This window comes from Zootermopsis nevadensis, unplaced genomic scaffold (genome assembly GCF_977971745.1).
Source record: "Zootermopsis nevadensis isolate Lab colony 2312 unplaced genomic scaffold, Znev_1.0 Znev_ptg000061l, whole genome shotgun sequence".
Taxonomy (NCBI): domain Eukaryota; kingdom Metazoa; phylum Arthropoda; class Insecta; order Blattodea; family Termopsidae; genus Zootermopsis; species Zootermopsis nevadensis.
Genome location: NW_028259192.1, coordinates 3114094 through 3131638, shown reverse-complemented (window position 1 = coordinate 3131638; position 17545 = coordinate 3114094). Strand labels below are relative to the sequence as shown.

At 37.9% G+C, this 17545-nt stretch overlaps 1 protein-coding gene and 1 long non-coding RNA gene across 2 annotated transcripts in view; one reads left to right on the top strand and one right to left on the bottom strand.

Moving 5' to 3' along the window:
* Window positions 1–3279: 3279 nt before the first annotated feature.
* LOC147871144 (uncharacterized) lies at window positions 3280–5346 on the bottom strand. Its single transcript, XR_015532744.1, has 2 exons — window positions 5221–5346; window positions 3280–5130 (listed from the first exon to the last, which is right to left on the bottom strand). It is a non-coding gene; the product is annotated as an uncharacterized LOC147871144 (long non-coding RNA).
* A 50-nt stretch (window positions 5347–5396) lies between these two features.
* LOC110833724 (CB1 cannabinoid receptor-interacting protein 1) overlaps window positions 5397–17545 on the top strand; it is a 36555-nt gene continuing 24406 nt past the window's right edge. The window contains exons 1-2 of the mRNA XM_022072142.2: window positions 5397–5493; window positions 12323–12530. Of these exons, the coding sequence (XP_021927834.1) occupies window positions 12355–12530 (176 nt within the window). The 5' untranslated portion in view covers window positions 5397–5493; window positions 12323–12354. The remainder of the gene's footprint in view (window positions 5494–12322; window positions 12531–17545) is intronic.

The following is a 17545-nucleotide window of genomic DNA, read 5'->3' as shown; positions in this document are numbered from 1 at the left end:
CATAATGTATAAAACTACAATAGTTGTACTATTACTATTTTAATTTAAAAGTGTTATAGTAAATGGTTTTTTAAAATACATTGTAAACAATTTTTTGTAAAGAAGTGTTTCAAACTGACTGAATTCATTGTCTAATATGAAGATTATTTAAAGAAATAATTTGTTAATAATAACCCCTAGGTATTTTAGGGTGTGTTAAGTTAAACGAGACTCAAAACTGATTGGCAGCCTGTGAATTAAATAAAATCTAATTGCAGTTTATTACATTAAGTCTGTTGAAGATATATTTCAAGCCATGTAATGTAATGTTGGTTTTGAATATTTTTACGAGACTCTTAATATGAATCTTTGTTCTTATTTGCTTTACTATATTTATCCAAACATTGTGTTTTTTTATTATGAAAATGTTATGCATAAAGGTAAGGCTGCAATGTCTAAGAGGAATTGACATCATGACATCAGCAATTGCTGAGAAATCAAGTTGACATGTTATTGTTAAACTTTACAACATTATAGTAATACATATTCATTAAAATAAGTAGAACAATTTACCTGTTGCTGGAAAAGTGCCAAAATGGAGCAGGTATAAATGAAGACTACAGCATTATAATATTCTCTTTTCTCAAAAGGACTGAAGTGCATTTTAATAACTGTCACTTGGTATTTGGATAATCATGGTAGATGTCTTATAGCCAATATTATTTTTTAACTTGTAAATTTGCAGTTTGTAAATTGTAAATTTGAGGTTAATGTATGTGCCAATATCAAGGTGTAAGAACTTAATTTTACAGGGCACAAATGGTTCTGTCCACACTAATATTCAGGAATGAAGTGCTCAAAGTGAATAAATAACATGGATGGAACATTTTAGTGCTCAGAAGTAGAGTATAGTAAAGAAAAGCACTTTATATTTCATGAAGATGTTACCATTTTGTGTTTCAAGGACATCCATGTAATGGACATTTGCTTAGGTTGTCATTTTCTGGAGATGGGGAATGCAGAGCCCAGTACAAAGAGGTTGCTGGGGCAGAATTTGGAAATTCTTATAAATTTAAAAAAGTAAAACTGATATTCAAGGTATGTGGTACAACATACAGAGAGAATACTGGAAAGTAGGCTCCTGCCACACCTGTAGGGAGTGATTCTTGGGTAAATTTGAATTGAAGTAATCAAATATACCTCAGTCCAATGTTGAACAGTTACAGAGATAAAGACAGGAGAAATTTTAAAGAAAGCGAGTTGTTACACATGTATTAGCAGCAAACCATTAAGTACATAAAAAAAATCACAAAAATTGTTCAATGTATCCTTCTTGGGGTTCTCAGCATCCACCAGTACTGACTGGGTTGCTTAGCAATGGTCTCAGGGTATGTTCTGCCACTACAAAAAATATGATGAAGCAATGCAGGTCTTGTGCCAAACTTTGTTTCGTACACTAAGAATAAACTAATTCAGTGATCAGGAAATTGTCTATGAAGTATTTATCTTGCTATGTGTGCATAATGTGCGGGACAACCGTGATGCTTGATTGGATGCAGTGGACCTATGTGGTTCCCACCAAGTTTGTCAGATTTAACCCAATTATTTTTCTTTCTTTTGGGAACAAAGGATAAGATTTATCAGAAACCACAACCAGAGCAGAAGAAATTCAGCAGTGCATTTTTGTAGCATGTGCTGCTCCATTACTTAAAACTTTGCTATTGGTGAATACTTCCTCAATTCAATTCGTCCGAAAGTGTGTAGATGCCAGTATGAATAGTTATTACTGTTACTTTTGTTAAACATTACGATTTTCGTTGTAAATATGTATTGATGCATTTGTATCTCGTACGTTGAATGGTGACATGTCAGTATCAGTTCATCAAATGTGAAAGTGTTGCATGAGGTCGCCTCAAATCAGGTTAATGAAAAGGGGTTCCAGTTTTAAAAAAAAAACAGAAGTTAATTTTGATAACTTCATATCAACGATTCCATAATTAATATTTTACAACTTATATCCTATCAAAACACTATAAATTTTATTTAGAAATTTTTGTATATGTTAAAATGAGAGAAATATTTGAGGTCGCAAAGTTAGATTGCGCATCCTGTATACACACAGGAAATTAGTGACTAAGTTCTTTGCCCAAATTAGTGAGATATATAAAATGTCACAACAAGCTATGTACTCTGAGATTAAGGAACAAAATTTTGTTATTAGTTGCGCATTTCTGACGTTGATACAACGAGGAATCGAGCCCAAAAACTGTGTTATTGAAAGTAATACTGTATTTTTAATTTAAGGTTACTCGTTTGAATATGCTTATCTTAAAAAAATCAGAGAGAAAGTTTGTCAGTGAAACAAATTTGAATATTTGATTGTACTATTGATTTCATATTGTTTGTATGAACAAAACAGTTGTTTTTATATAAACTCTGCTTGAACTTTACTTTGAAACATATTCAGATCCTGTGTTGATTCCGCTAGCATTGCTATGAGTTGTGGTTTATTTCAGTGCAATCAAATTTCAATTAATTTTCTTTTATTATAAGAATTTTTACAGTTCTGTTACTGGTTTGATGGTTTGAGATGTTAAAGACAGAAGTGATGATGTGAAGGCGGTATTAAAAAGTTTTTATGATGCTGACTGAACTAATATAAACTCATTTCATGTAATCATTATAAATGATCAAATACATTTTTATTAAATATATATAGTATATATCTTTTATTTTGGATGGGACAAGAGGTGTGTACCTGGTATTGGTCGGGAAGCCTGAGGGGAAGAGACCTCTGGGGAGACCTAGACGTAGATGGGAGGATAATCTCAGGCAGGATCTATGGGAGATAGGAGTTGAAGGAGACTGGATTTTGTTGGCCCAGGACAGGGTCCGGTGGAGGGCTTTGGTTAATTTGGTGATGAACCTTCGGGTTCGGTAAGCCATCTAGTTAGTTAGTTATATATCTTTTATTTAACAAAAATGTTTTTGTTATATATTTTTAATTGTTTCTCCATCAAAATATTTACTATCTACTATTACAAAGCTTTGTATTAAACTTTTTTTTGAAAATATATTCATTGTGTTAAAATATTAATATCATAAAATAATTTATACTTTTTCTCTTCTGTAACTTTTGTCTTTAATAACTGTAACAGTTTATAATTAGTGAAGGAATTCTGAACACAGAAATTGTTAATGGAATATTCTGTGTTTGTAAAAATTATGTGCAGGAAACCCTTGAAGATGTCTCAGGTATGGACAAAATGTGTTTGGTTACATAAATATAATAATGTTGTACCATGTGATGGGTTTTTATCTTCTTGATTGTTGGTCTTGTGCATTTTAGCATTTAAATACTTGATTTTGCACACTGGGTTTAATCATGTTGAGAGTTTAGGTTAGGTTAGGTTATACGATTTTTGCGGTTTTGTTGTGTGACCACTTTTACTGAAGATGGAGACAGATTTTTGGAACTGTTGGAAATGTAATCCGAAACATCAAGGTGCTACAACAAAGTAACTTAGCTTAGTAACTAACCAGTACTATTATGAAGACTTCACAACCTAATTTAGAGTATTTCAACAAGGAGATGAGAATTTTATACAAAAGTTTGGTTAGAATACCTGATGGAAAGGGGCAGAATGGAAGACCTACGCATAGACAAGGGGATGATATTAATAGATCTTAAGAAAATAGTTCTTGGCTCGTAATAGAAAGGCTCTATAAAGAGTAGGAAATTCTGGAACTAGCTGATTGTCAATCTATTAGCTTCTCATAAAAGACTGTGCTCCATGTAGTTAGTTAATTAGTAAGTTATGTTTCTGGTGTCTTTTGAGAATTGTCTGTAGCACTGAAAATATCATGAACCTCAAACTAAAAGTCTTAAGCTTCAGAGACAATAGGGACGAGGATTGTGGGAGTCAACAATTTACTCATTTGGTATAATTTTGATACGTGACAGATCTCGTGGTGTTGCTGAGGGTATGAATGCATGCCACGTGTTAACTCTGAATGAATGACCCAACATAATTCCCAGCCTCTGGTCCTGGGAATAGTGATTCCAATAAACGAGCTTCATTTGTTACATACTTTATTGGAGTAAATACTCCATTAAACTGTATTTTTCACAGGAATTGTATATATTTTTCGTTCCAAAACTGAGTGGTTATTAAGTGTTATTATTATTCTTAATATTGTTGTTGTTGTTGTTGCATAGTAAAGTGAATATTATGTTCTGCATTGTACTGAAATAAAAGTGTTCAACTTTTGTATAAAATAATGATAACTGAAAAATTAAGAAATGTTAAACTATATATGTATTATTCAAATTGAAATGTGTTTGGAAAATAAATCAATTTTTGTTCGTCAAATTTTTTCAGGCGTTCTTAATCCTTCTTTATAATGAAAAGCAAAACTGAATTTTGATGATTGTGGAAACTATCCTAGGTTAAAAACTGATCCTTGGTGTCAAATGTAGAACTTCATTTACATAAAAACGAAGACGTTACTTTACCCAGTGTTTCTGCAAAGCAAAAGTGGGCTATGGAATTATTTAAGAGGACAAGAATTCAGATAAAATATAAACAAAGGCATAGGTTATGCCTAGATTCCCTAACTTATCATTTGTTTGCTCGAGTATACTTTAATTCTACATTTAATAGCATAAAGATATCAAGCAACAACGATGAGGACTTCATACAATGATTCATGATCATTTCATTCAACCTGGAACTGTGTCTGGCTTCTCCGGAACTTTTATTTTTAAGACTGCACGATTGGGCATAAGGCATTATCCCGGAAATGGTGTGGAGGGACTAAGAAAAACCAAGAAAACTTTGTGTGAAATGTGAAAGTAACGCTAATGGCACAATCTAAACACACTGAAGTCACACAAGCAATCCGCCATTGCTGTTACCAACCACGTCTGAGATTTTTTGAACAGTATCTGACCTTCATCTGTATCGATTCGGAAAAACATGCTTTGTACGCTTATAAACTTATATAGGGGTGTCAGTCTACATGATGTGGCATGAAGAACAAGTTTGGAATTTCACTCTTACTCGTCTGTGACGTAGCGAGGCTGTATCAGGCTGACGTTTAAGTGCAGTCGTAAGAGACCAGAGGAAAACCACGGTGACTTCGAAGGGACTGCAGAGATAAAGACAATTCGACAACTGCTATGTTTGTTGATGAAGTACCGAGTAAAATCATTAGATGCCAAAAACAAATCAGACTCACTCCAATGTGCTCTGTCCGTGGGGATTAACAGCCAGACAAGTGTGCGATACTTCGCCCCAAGAGGTTAACTGCGAAGAGATTTCCATCACCACGAAACAAGTCTGCATGCGTTATGTGGGAGACCGAAGTGACATACCATGGTATCCTAGCAACTGATCAATACAAAAACATGGCAATGCCATCTGGTGGGAGAAACAAGCAACTGCAGTCGGTACTTGTTGCCCAGGCCAGACGGGTGTGAAGGAGCGGCCGCACGTACCAGAACACGAACTGGTAAGCGACATCGCTCGAATGGCGTTGTTTCAAACGTTGACTGTGCAGTTCTCGAAACACAAGTCTGTGATATTTTGTATGAGTGTTACGTGTTCCCTGAAATATGTGTAATAGCGTTCAGTTTAAATGTCGGCGCCCATGTGACTATTGATGGTAAACGGACACCAGCTTCGTCATTGTGGTGGGGCAGCTCAAGTTGCTACTCTACTCGCATCAATTATTGGACGTCATGTATGTTATTCATAGCTGTTAAATAGTTTACAACGCCGGATTTGAGTACGACTGAACTGGCGTATTTTTCATCAAGTTTTCATTTCGTGATGGCAGTGGGATATGTGCCAATTTTAGCTGTCGTTTCAACAAACGTGTGACCGAGGTTTGACGGTTCCGCGCACACACACACAGTGCCTATGACTGGTTAAAATGTGTGGCATACGCGTTCACACGTTTTTGTGGAAGAATCTGTAACGTGAGATTAAACGTTTCCCTAGCTCTTCAGAAAACATCACTTATCAGAAAATTAGCGTAATACAATGCACAACAAATTATCACACAAAAAAAGGCCTAACATAACTTGAGCCGGGTGTAAGCAGATTGGGTTCTAGCGGGTACGAACGGGGTTCGATGCCCGAAAGAGGTGGGGATTTTTCACTTCTCCATCTTGGCCCCGTTTTTTTTTTTTGGGGGGGGGGTTACAATTTTCAATCTTGTCCCGAGATTAAAAATTTCTGGAACTTCCGTCTCCTCAACTGCTGTGTTAATACATGCATGGTTACTTGTATTTGTGGTTGTTTTCAAATAGCTCACTTCGATGTTTCTTTCAGGGCAGAAGATTGTACAACTAAACGTGTTAAATAATAATTTTATGTTCTCGAAGATTCTAGTGCTCTGCAAATCAGAAGTGACAACATTTCTCAAATTAGTACCAAGAAAGGAAGAAGCAACATACGAGTACAGTAGGCCTGTCAATTTAATCTTCCCAGAAATAAATCCGGCCTTGTAAATGTAACAAACAAAAAACGGTTTCCGCGTTTGCTCAAATTCGTATGAACTGTGACTGACGAATTCCAGTTTTTGCCCCAAAATCTGACACCCACACTTCCATAATGACTACGCCACCTTATCCGGGTCACCACAGTCCCTTTTATGGAAAGCTTTTCACGGGTAAGATGGCGTTAAAGCAGGAGAATTCTAAATTGAACAAAACTATTACGTGCTATTACCTAATTAATTCATTGATGTCTTTTTTTTATAGCAGGGTACTCAACGTTTTTTCCATACGTTACAAACGAGGGCAAAATTGATACTTATCGATAGTTAACATTTCGACGTGTTCAAACGTTTATCGATTGTTTCTGCGACCTATCGTGTCATTTCACGGAGTCCGTGATCGTTCATTATTTCCAAGATCAGATTTTCTGTGAGACAATCCATCATGAGTTTATTCTTCTTTATATATTTATTTTTTCCCTCGTGACTGTTTTACATAACTCGAAAACTGAATCATGGTGCGCTTATTAGTAATACCTGGCACGACAAAAGCTGTACTGAACAATAGGATTGTTTCCTGCAACGATTGCTAGTTCAACAGCAAACGCCTGTGCAGAGTTGTTTAGAATAGCCCGCAGAACAGTCCTGCTGAAGAAGTTTCCGCTATACAAGGCGCTACGTGTCACTAGTTCTGAATCTTAAAGTGGACAATTCACTAATGCGTCTTCCGCATAGGGAGGATAGATACAAACAACCAATAAAGGGCGATGTTACAGATTAGAGGCTGGGCGGAGGTTACCGTAACACTAACATTTTACGAAATGTTACAAAGGACCTTTGAAAGAATCGCTTACGAAGTTTTTAAAAGAATACCTGAAGGAAATATATAACTCGAGATAATCAGACGTAGACAGGAGAAGGATACCATTCGAACAGATAATCTCGATGTTTTTATTTTTACACCCCTACTTATTTAAGATATATTTTAATGTTAACATTATATGATCGCCTAGTTTTGCCAAGTGGCCTCTTACCTTCTGGTTTCCCCATTAACATTTTTTTATATATTTCTCCTCGTTCCATTCGTTACCACATTCTCCACTCACATTTTATTTTATCACCTTAAAAATTGTAAGATTACTAATTATACGTCTCATTATGCAGTTTAAAAGTAAATTTAGTGACAGTTCTAGAAAACAGTAATAACTTAATAATAATAATAATAATAATAAAAATGATATTTGTACACAAATATAAGTTCATCGAATCTGTTGTCGTCATGGCAACAAGATCGTCCCTCTTCAAACGTGACTTTGCCCGTGTCACTGTAACATCACCGACTTCTACAAAGTTCTTTGCCTTCGATGACGTAACAGATCGTGTTCTGATCTTCCCATGCATTCAGAATTCTCCACTAAAATGTTTTTTTAATTTCCTTTAATCTTTCTTAAAATTTCGATATACGAGGTGCGATCGGAAGGTTTCAAGACTTCGCGTATAAAAACCCGTACACTTATCTCAGGTATTAAATTCATCCATCACCCTCGAAGTAGTTCCCCTGGGAGTGAACACAACGATCCCAGCGCCGCTGCCAAGCCTGGAAGCATCCCTGGAAATCTTTCTTTGTCAGCCCGTCAAGCACCATCTGCGATTCTGCCTGAACTTTCCGATCGCACCTCGTAATAGACTAACCAGTTATGGGGGTAGAACGTGTTCCCCCGACTTTCGAGAGAAGAATTTAGAATTTAATTTTTTATCAGACGTCCAAGGGATGTAAGGTCACTGCACCACCTACGCACTTTTCTAGTAACAGGGCTACTCCCTTTTAATTTAGCGGAATTTTTAATTTTCTTTCGTGACAAGGTGAAATATTTCAGAGTCGTGGCTATTCATCCAATCCTTTCTTAACTTCACAGCGTTTACCTGCCTGCCTGCCAAAGTCGACTTTCCACCGTCCTAATGTAAGCCTACGACTGCTTCCTTACTGTAAATACACACGAAATCTCACAGTCCCAATACGTAGAAGCGGGCAGAACTTTCCATAAAATCTCTTTAAGGCTGTCAACATCTGCACTTTTATTAACATCTGAAAGTGATTCATTACATTTTCGTAGAAATCTGTGTAATCTCTTGTTTTGCCACATGTCAACTGCCAAAACACGCTGGTTCATAAATCATGGTGTCATGGTTACAGAATGAAACAAATCCAGATAGTGGAATACGCGAATTAAGGTGACGTTTGTCTGTTTAAATATTAGTAACGAAGCTGATGCGAGTGTTTGAAGTTAGGATTGCAAGTTGCATAACGCCTGGGGTTACAGAAGATTATTCGCGTGTTTATAGTTGCCAGCAACAATATTCGAACCGGGCGCATTTCAAAATACAAATTGCATGAGATATTAATTTACTAAATCAAATTGAGCGTGTAGACTATTTATTTTTTATATAGTGTTCTGTCTGACGACAGGTCCATATGAACAGGTACCTTCCATCCTTTTCTCGGACTGGGACCTGTTCATATACGTTCTTGGCAGATGATCCAGAAGTGGTTTGCCATTGCCTTCTTCTGTGTGTGAATGGAGTAATTGTTGGGATGCCACGGAGGAAAACTCCGTGTTGCCTAGACCACGGCCTTGCCCAACACAAGTTATAAATTCGGGCACCGACGGGAATCGAACCCGAGACCCCAGGATTACAAGGCCAGCGTTCTAACCGCTAGACCACCGTGGCTTACTAACGTAATGAGGTACTAGAGTTCGACTCTCAGTATAAACGTTTGGACTTTTCTCTTCGCCGAGTTGTCCAGAACACTGGAGCGTAACTTCCACAAATTTTGCCTTTAGTTTTCAATTTTAAGTGCTGTCGTATCATAAACCTGGATAAATAAGGCAAAAATGTCACTGTCTATGAGCTTGACAAAGGGCTACAACGTTCAGACAGACTCTCCTCCCAACTAGCTCCCTATGCGAAGGGTACTGGAGTCTCTCTCCGGGTTCAAGGGGGCCAGAGCATGAAACCGACCACTCGTTTGCGTCAAATACCTATTGTAAGAACTCAAAGAATGTGAACTTCTTCCCCATACATGCTTTAATGTTTCGATACAATTTTAACCTTAAATACTATAAACCACCGTGTAAAGACCAACGTATGCCAGCATTTTTACAGGGAAATTAGCCTATTTACCTTAAAATGCTTCTAAAATCTATAAACACGTGTCTCATTTTCATAGAGTAGTGTAATTTGAATTATTGGTTTTACTGTGTGTAATGACGCAGTCCATTAGTAACTTTATACATTTAATTGCTTGTACAATCTACATTTCCGTATTTAAACTGTCCAATATTTGTCTCTCATTTCAACTATTCTCCTCTCTCCACACACTTTTACTCAGTTCCTTCTATGATTGTTCCTACGGATAAATGTGAATATAATTTTTTCAAATCCTGTCACGAGGCGTTGCTTTCGACTCTTCTTCGAGCATTCTCGTATTCCGCCTCTACTTCAGCGACTCTTTTACGTTTTTACTTCAATACCCGCAGAAACATCTTTTTCATTGAAGATCTTTTGCTGGTTTTCATTAATCTTTTACAAACGCATTGACGTTCTCTTGGTTACACGACTGTCATCTGTTTGTTATTGCCGACATCATTGGTCGCCATTCACAAACAGGCTTATTACTTACGCCATAGTCGGTAATACACTGGACTGTCCAGCTGAGAAAAACATTTTAGTGCCACAAATTTCGGCCGACGATTTCAAAAACGAATACAACAAGCACAGATTCGGAATGCAGAGATTAATGCTCGTTCCGCTGAACATTTTGAGACGTCCGAGGTTTCAATGTTTGAAGTGACATTGGCTCTCTTGTCTAAAGTTTTATCAGTAACTTTAAGACAACGTCGATTTAGTACTTAAAATAGGTCACGGCCTCTTTACCACGCCCTCCTCAGTTCATCAGTGTAAGTGCCTCTTTGTAACACGGCAGATGCAGTTCTGCAAAAGTCCGACGTTTCAGAGAACTTTCTGTCTGAATCATCAGGGAATTATACCAGAAAACGCAACGTTCTGGCGACTCTCACAAATTATGAAAATTACGTATTATCATCGTTAGGGCGTCAGCCATTACATTTGCCTTTAGAAATCAAAACAGAAAGCAATGAATAATGTCCCGAGAAGTTATCCTAAATACCTTAAAATTTGATTCGATCCTGTGCCTGTATCTAATCCAAACTTAGATTACCAAAACATGTTTCTTTAGGCCTGTTTTGTGTTTCGAGTGATCGGCTACCTCCTGAATTTCATCACGACGCATTACAGAAACGTCATCATGTTCGTCTGTAGAGGCCTACAACAGCGTCTCTCAGACTTTTCTATATTTACTGAACTCTTTTGTACAAGGTCTTTTACAATATCGTATGTGTTCCTTGGCGAAAGACGAGAATATAAACATGGCTCACAAAACAATTTTTGTTTCCGAAATGTAGTCGCTTAAATATTTGTACGTTATAAGACAACTGACAAATGGCTTTACAAATAATTACTGTCAGCTGTAACAGTAGGTTAGTAGGAATAGTTCATTTGCTGTCAGTCCACGTAAACCTCTGCCAGCGTGGGTCAACACAAAATGGCCGTACGTGAGGAACACGAAACAGAAAAGAGTATAGAGTAAAGTGAACAGTGTCTGTGTGAACGCAAGGAAAGGAAAATGACTCACAAAACATCGTTACTCGTTTAAACACGCTTACTAGATTCTCTCGCGTGCGAATTCCTGAGAGGATATCATGAAAATAATTTATAAAAATAATCATACAAACAAAACTGTTTACACTATAAATGACACTAATGCCAAACGCGTTTCGCCCTCAAGAGGTCATCATCAGTGGCAAAGAGGGAGAATTAATTCATATAATATTATTAAAAGAATATGATTTTAAACAGATCATAAAGACGAGTTCTTTACAAAACCAAATTAAGTAACACTTCACTGGATGTTGGTTTGATAGGAGTTGGTGTATTGTATTCTGCACTTAGCGGACTAATAGCTAAGTGCAGAATGCAATACACCAATTCCTATGAAACCTGTACATCTAAATTAAGTATTCATAATATAAATGATTACAAAGCAAATAAAAAATGTTGTCGTAATTACAAATTACTTGTGTTAAATATATACTTGGTAAAGTCTACACAAATGTGCACACTTCGCTTGTGAGTTTGAATTTCCCCGCTACGATTTACCAAAATTAAGGGTTTCGTTAAATTACACGTTATTAACTCAGCCAGCATAAATGTGGGAGACATTTGAGAGTTTTTACTTTTTCGGAACGAAGTTATCTATCTCACGGTCAGTGTGATGGAAACATTTAATCGTCTGTGCTTTCTCAATGTCGCACATCACTTCGTCGACACTCCCCTCCCCCAGAATCGGAAAACAAACTTCTTGAAATTGATGGAGCATTTACTTTGCCATTTGTAACGTATAAACCCAACATTTAGCGTGTCATTTATTACAAGGAAGAATGAGGGAAGGTAATGTTAGATAGAAACGTATACCCCGTGATTTTGAAACTTACCGATCACATTTTTAAAGACGTATTCTTTGGGTGACATTCCCATAGGCCTACACGGGATAAATGATGATTACAGGTAGCGGCGAGCGAGTGTCAAGTTGACACCGCCAGTTAACCGCGGTCCGCACGATGAATATCACATCTACAGGACACAACTTTTAATGTCTGTGTGGCGTCTCAAGCCGTCAGATTCAGTGCCCATGGAAGGACCACGGATCATAGTTGCACAGGAAATGCCATGTTACGCGTTTATGTATGTGTGTGTGCAGGGCTGCAGAATGTCTGCAAGGGTCTCTTCCCCATGCATAATCAGGGGACGTTCCGCGTGACGCTGTCGATGAGGAAAGAGCCCGAGGGCAGGCCGGTGTTCTGCAAGATGGAGACCGCCCAACGCTTCAAACAGCAGAAGACGGTGAAGCTACACACCGATACAACATACCGCATGGACGTGAGCTTCAAACCTCCGCGAGCCCTGCAGTGAGTACTCGCTCAACACTGTTTCAAAGGCTGACCTTTATTAGAAAATATCTCTCGCGTGCAGTTCCACATAGATTGTACCATAGGCTAGACCAGCGTATTGTATCGTCAGTCCTTGTTGGCATTCTGATTCATTCGCGATATTCCTCGACAGCCGGTAGATCCTATCTTCATCTGGAACATCGTCTCTTGACAAACTTTTCCTCAAGCAGATGCCAAGGTATGATTCTAAACGGGCATGGTCCACCTTCCCCGATCATGAAGGCCCTCAGCCAAACCTATTTCTCACCCCCCCCAAGTCGCGGAGGCTTCACCCAAAACGATCTCGACCATTCTGGGTTAACTCCCAGTCACCCATTCAATCAAAGATCCTTTTTATAAAGGAATAACTGCTTCCAGCAATGAGTTTCGTACGCAGGAATGATCTAACCTTAGCAAGAGACGATGTCTTGCGTTTGCGCAGAACTCCGTCCTTAGTTACCTTTTGGTTAGTTGGACAGACGTTCAATGTTAGAACTGGTTTAGAATTTATAAATAGAAAATTCCCTTCGCCGTTGGTGATCCTGGGGTGTGCGACAGGGCACACCCTCCGGTACTCATCGCAGATTAACGTTTCACTCTATATTTGGACGTTTCCAAAGCGTAGCCAAAATACTGGGAAGTACCAACTTACTTTACAAATAGAATTTCGAAGACTTTTAAAGCTGTTTTGTGCAAGTCTGAACTTCAATGTAATGCTTACCCACATATCCTATGTTTCAAAAAAATTAACAGCGTTTAAAGACAATTTTTTTTGGCTAGGCTTAATTCCATGTCCGTTCCACCAGTGAAAAAGTTATTTGCAGGCAGTGTTCCTACCAATTGTTTTAATACAACTTTCTAGTCCCTTTATCAAGACCGGTGCCAGGACAAATGTTTTCTTAAAGCTGCTACTAAAGGGGGCTTATACGTATACATGATATCCCACCTAACTCTGCGACCTCAAATAACTCTTTATTTTAACATACTAACAATGCCTTGTTTGTTTATAAACGTTTTATCTACTGACGAAGCTTTCTTTGCAAACTATATCAAGTCAATTTGAGGAGAAAGCATTGCTGGCCTGCTGAAAATCCTCTTTGGCTTCGGGAAGCCATGGCCATCGTACCATTTGGCCGTACTTGACTGAAGGGTCGTTAACAGGACGCAGGTACGAAAGTTATTCGTCAGAGTCTCTGCATGTCCTCCTGGAATATGTGCCGTTGCAGACTCGTCTTCACTATGTGGATCTGACATGACGGCTGTCCCGCACTTCTAAGGTGGCCACCAGGTTCTCCGAACCTAACCCCGTTATTTGTGAAGTTTATCGAGAGCCAGTGACCACAGCGGAAGGAATGCCTCTCTGTTGCTTCAGACTTTACCGTCTGCGAATTCTATCCAACGCGTCTGAAAATGCTCTGATGTCAGCGATTACTATTATAAAAATTTATTACTGTAATGTTTGTACGTTCAGTGTAAATACGCATTTTTTCTCTCATACTTTGAGGGGTGACAGCTCAGTAACCGTTCATTAAAAATCAACGAGTTGACTCAAATATGGCTATAATTCTGGCTTAAGAATGAAAAAGAGTTTCATTTTAAACAGAAGGCAACCTTCATAACTCACAATAACGATTTCATAATTAATATTTTACCGCTGAATGCATCCCCGATTACACAGGATACATTTTATTTTAAAATATTTTTTTATGTTGGTGCCTAGAAATCTTCATTTCAAGGGTCAGATTACCCACGCTCATAATTGTAAATTCATTTACTTTTTGAGGAATACGGATGGAACTCGAAGCATAATATATATGCAGGTGTTACCGTAAGTAATTTTCGTACATTTTTAAATCGTTTTAAAGCCTAAATAAGATAAAAAATTCCTTGAATGAAATACAGGGATTTGGCTACAAAATATACCAACACGCCGTGCACATTTCATAAAATTCGGTGATATAGCAAAAATCGCTAATATGGCACCGACGTAAAGTAAACTTTTGTTTATTAACCTTCCCTTACGGCCGCTCGATGCACAGCACACTGCATATGTCGAGGCAGACATCGTAAGCGAAAATGTCATAAAACACAACATTGTCCAGTCAATGATGTTCATTTTGCCTTAAACATCGACGTTCTTGTGTAGAAACAGTTCAAATTTATATCGTTTTAACGACGCTTAATTGAATTCGAAAATGAAACGTCGAAAACTCAGTCCCTTCAACGACGTCTCCCTCAGTTTCTGGCGTCAACACTCCCTTGGCGGTAAACAGCAGTCCAATTAAAATTGATTTATTCAAATAAAAAAGTGTAAAACTTCTGTAGGCCCGTGTATAAAATCTTGATTCCGAGGGGGGCAATTCGGCGACGCGAAGCGTAAATGTTAATGTTACTGATCTGCGTTCGTTTATCGGTTACTGACAATTTAAACTGCCCGGTTACTGATTATCATTCACTCGAAAAAAAAATTCCTTTCTTAAGTATGACAACATTCGAATCCCTTCTCTAAATGCTGATTCTGGAACTCTCTTCATAAATTGCATCAGTAATACTTCACAAAAAAAAAATTACGATACTTCATTTAATAAAGTTCAGTACACATTCCTGACAGCAACGCAGATTCTGGCAAATCTTTTAACAGTGAGATAAAAGACCTGTGAAAACAAAATTATTTTATGTAAGATTTGAGGTTTTCACAGCGGCGAGTATGAAGATTTCTGTCTTCTGTGTTGTTGCGCTGTGTAGTCTGGTAGATGTTTACCAAATCTTCATCGCCCTGATGATGGAGGCAGTATGACCTCCGAAACGTTGGTAAACATCTACCAGACTACACAGCGCAACAACCCAGAAGACAGAAATCGTCATACTCATCGCCCTGATGATGGAGGCAGTATGACCTCCGAAACGTTGGTAAACATCTACCAGACTACACAGTGCAACAACCCAGAAGACAGAAATCTTCATACTCATCGCCCTGATGATGGAGGCAGTATGACCTCTGAAACGTTGGTTAACATCGACCAGACTACACAGCGAAACAACACAGAAGACAGAAATCTTCAAAATTATTTTATTTTTTCCTAAATCTTTATTCCAGCAATGCGAGTAATTTGCAGACAGAGACTATGAACATTCATTTTTCCTCTCTCTAATCCTCGCGTTGATTTCATTGATCGTGCCGACTGAACCTGTTAAGTTTAAGAGCACACAAATGCTAAATCTTCCTAAACAATCCTTCGTTTACGCTAGCAAAAGCCGAACTGGACACAGAAGCCAAGTTCACTTAAATCTTATGGGGGGAGCGTGGGAGGACAAATATAACCTTCAAACTAACGCAAAAAAGTTAAAACGCACAGGGTTGCTAACTCCTCCTTAACCTCAGTCCTGCATCACGGCGGCTATCACATCAGATACTGTTTAATTAAGATGACCAGCCTGTGTCGTTGCTATGGCGTACCTGATTTTGCTGCAATTACCCAGCCCATCTTCATACAGACGTGTCCTGAATCACTAAGAGTTTGGTCGGCAGTGATTTTTTTTTTAAATTTAACCTACCTTAAGCGCCAGCTCCTTGTGTCATGGCCCCGAGTTCGAAGTCTGGTGATATCTGCATGCGGAGTCCGTGGTACCGCTGTTTCTGCATGAACGTTGAAGCCGTTGACAAAATTCAAGGCAATGACGCACCACACACTTTATCACAGACATTTGGAGAGCCGTTTTAATCACATACACTCAGAAAATCGCGGCGAAAGACTTCTTGAAATTTCAAACCGCGAGCAACATCGAATCCGGCCGAATACTGTGCTAGAGAAGTTTGTAGCACAAAACAACTAGATGAATGTCCGTCAAATGCACATCGAAACAATTGTGTTTAATACCATTTTAAATGTCTGTGGTAATTACGTACCTTTCGATCAAAAGATACAATTTTATTAAAATCCTGATCGACGATGCGTGTTTATAAATGTCGGGTTGCATGTAGTAATTAAGTTTCGTTTAATTTATTACGCGATGGTGTCCGTGTAGCAATGTCTTTATCCAGTCGAAAATGTTTGTATAATAGGATTTTTTTTGCCAATTTTTGGAACAATATCAATTCCCGATACAAGAATTTATAACCACTCTACGGTTCTATGTCCATCAAATACACATCGAAAAATGTCAGTTCATTTGCAAAATTTCATTACATATATCAGAAGTTCTGGGAGATTATGGCATCTTTTATAATCTCTGATATGAAAGATCACTTATTAAAAGCATATCAGAGAAAACTGTTACAGTTTTCGGTTTAAAATCCGTTAACTTACCATTAACATCCGTCGAGAAACATTTCTTCACAAATACGACGTCTAGATAAAATCACAAAGATGTCTGAATCAGAGTTGTAAGATATTTCCAGAGCATCAAACTATCTTAAAAATGGGATTTTTGGACAATTTTCACATTGTCCGAGACGAAAACTGGCCAACACTTCGATGTAATAGGATATCTTTCATTTTCAGAAATCTAAGAATGTTAAAGAGCCCACATTTTGAAACAAGTTGCGTAAAATTCTGTACCGTCATCATAATTCCACTCCACCATTCATAAATGTTAACTTTCGCATTATTAATGTTGTCTTTCCTTCCAATTTGACTGAATAAATATTAAATCGTAAATACCTGCAGGTCTTGTGACGAACGAAGCTCCCAATAGAGTAAGCTCACTAGTACCGGAGGCAGATACGCGATGGACAAACAAACAAGCAAGTAGGCAGGTGTCCTTTCGCTACGGCGATCGAAGACTGTCTGTTGTGATTGGGCTAACATGGACCTCAATTTCAATGCAGACACAAGACGTCATTACCGTCAGACGTGTACTCAACATGATTTCCAGTGTCTGCGCCTGTTAAAACATGTAATGGATAGTATCCAAATATCTAAACAAAGTAAAATGAACCTCAACAGGTGCGCTAAATTTTGTAAATAGTCTTACTCGGATTTTAAAATTCGATA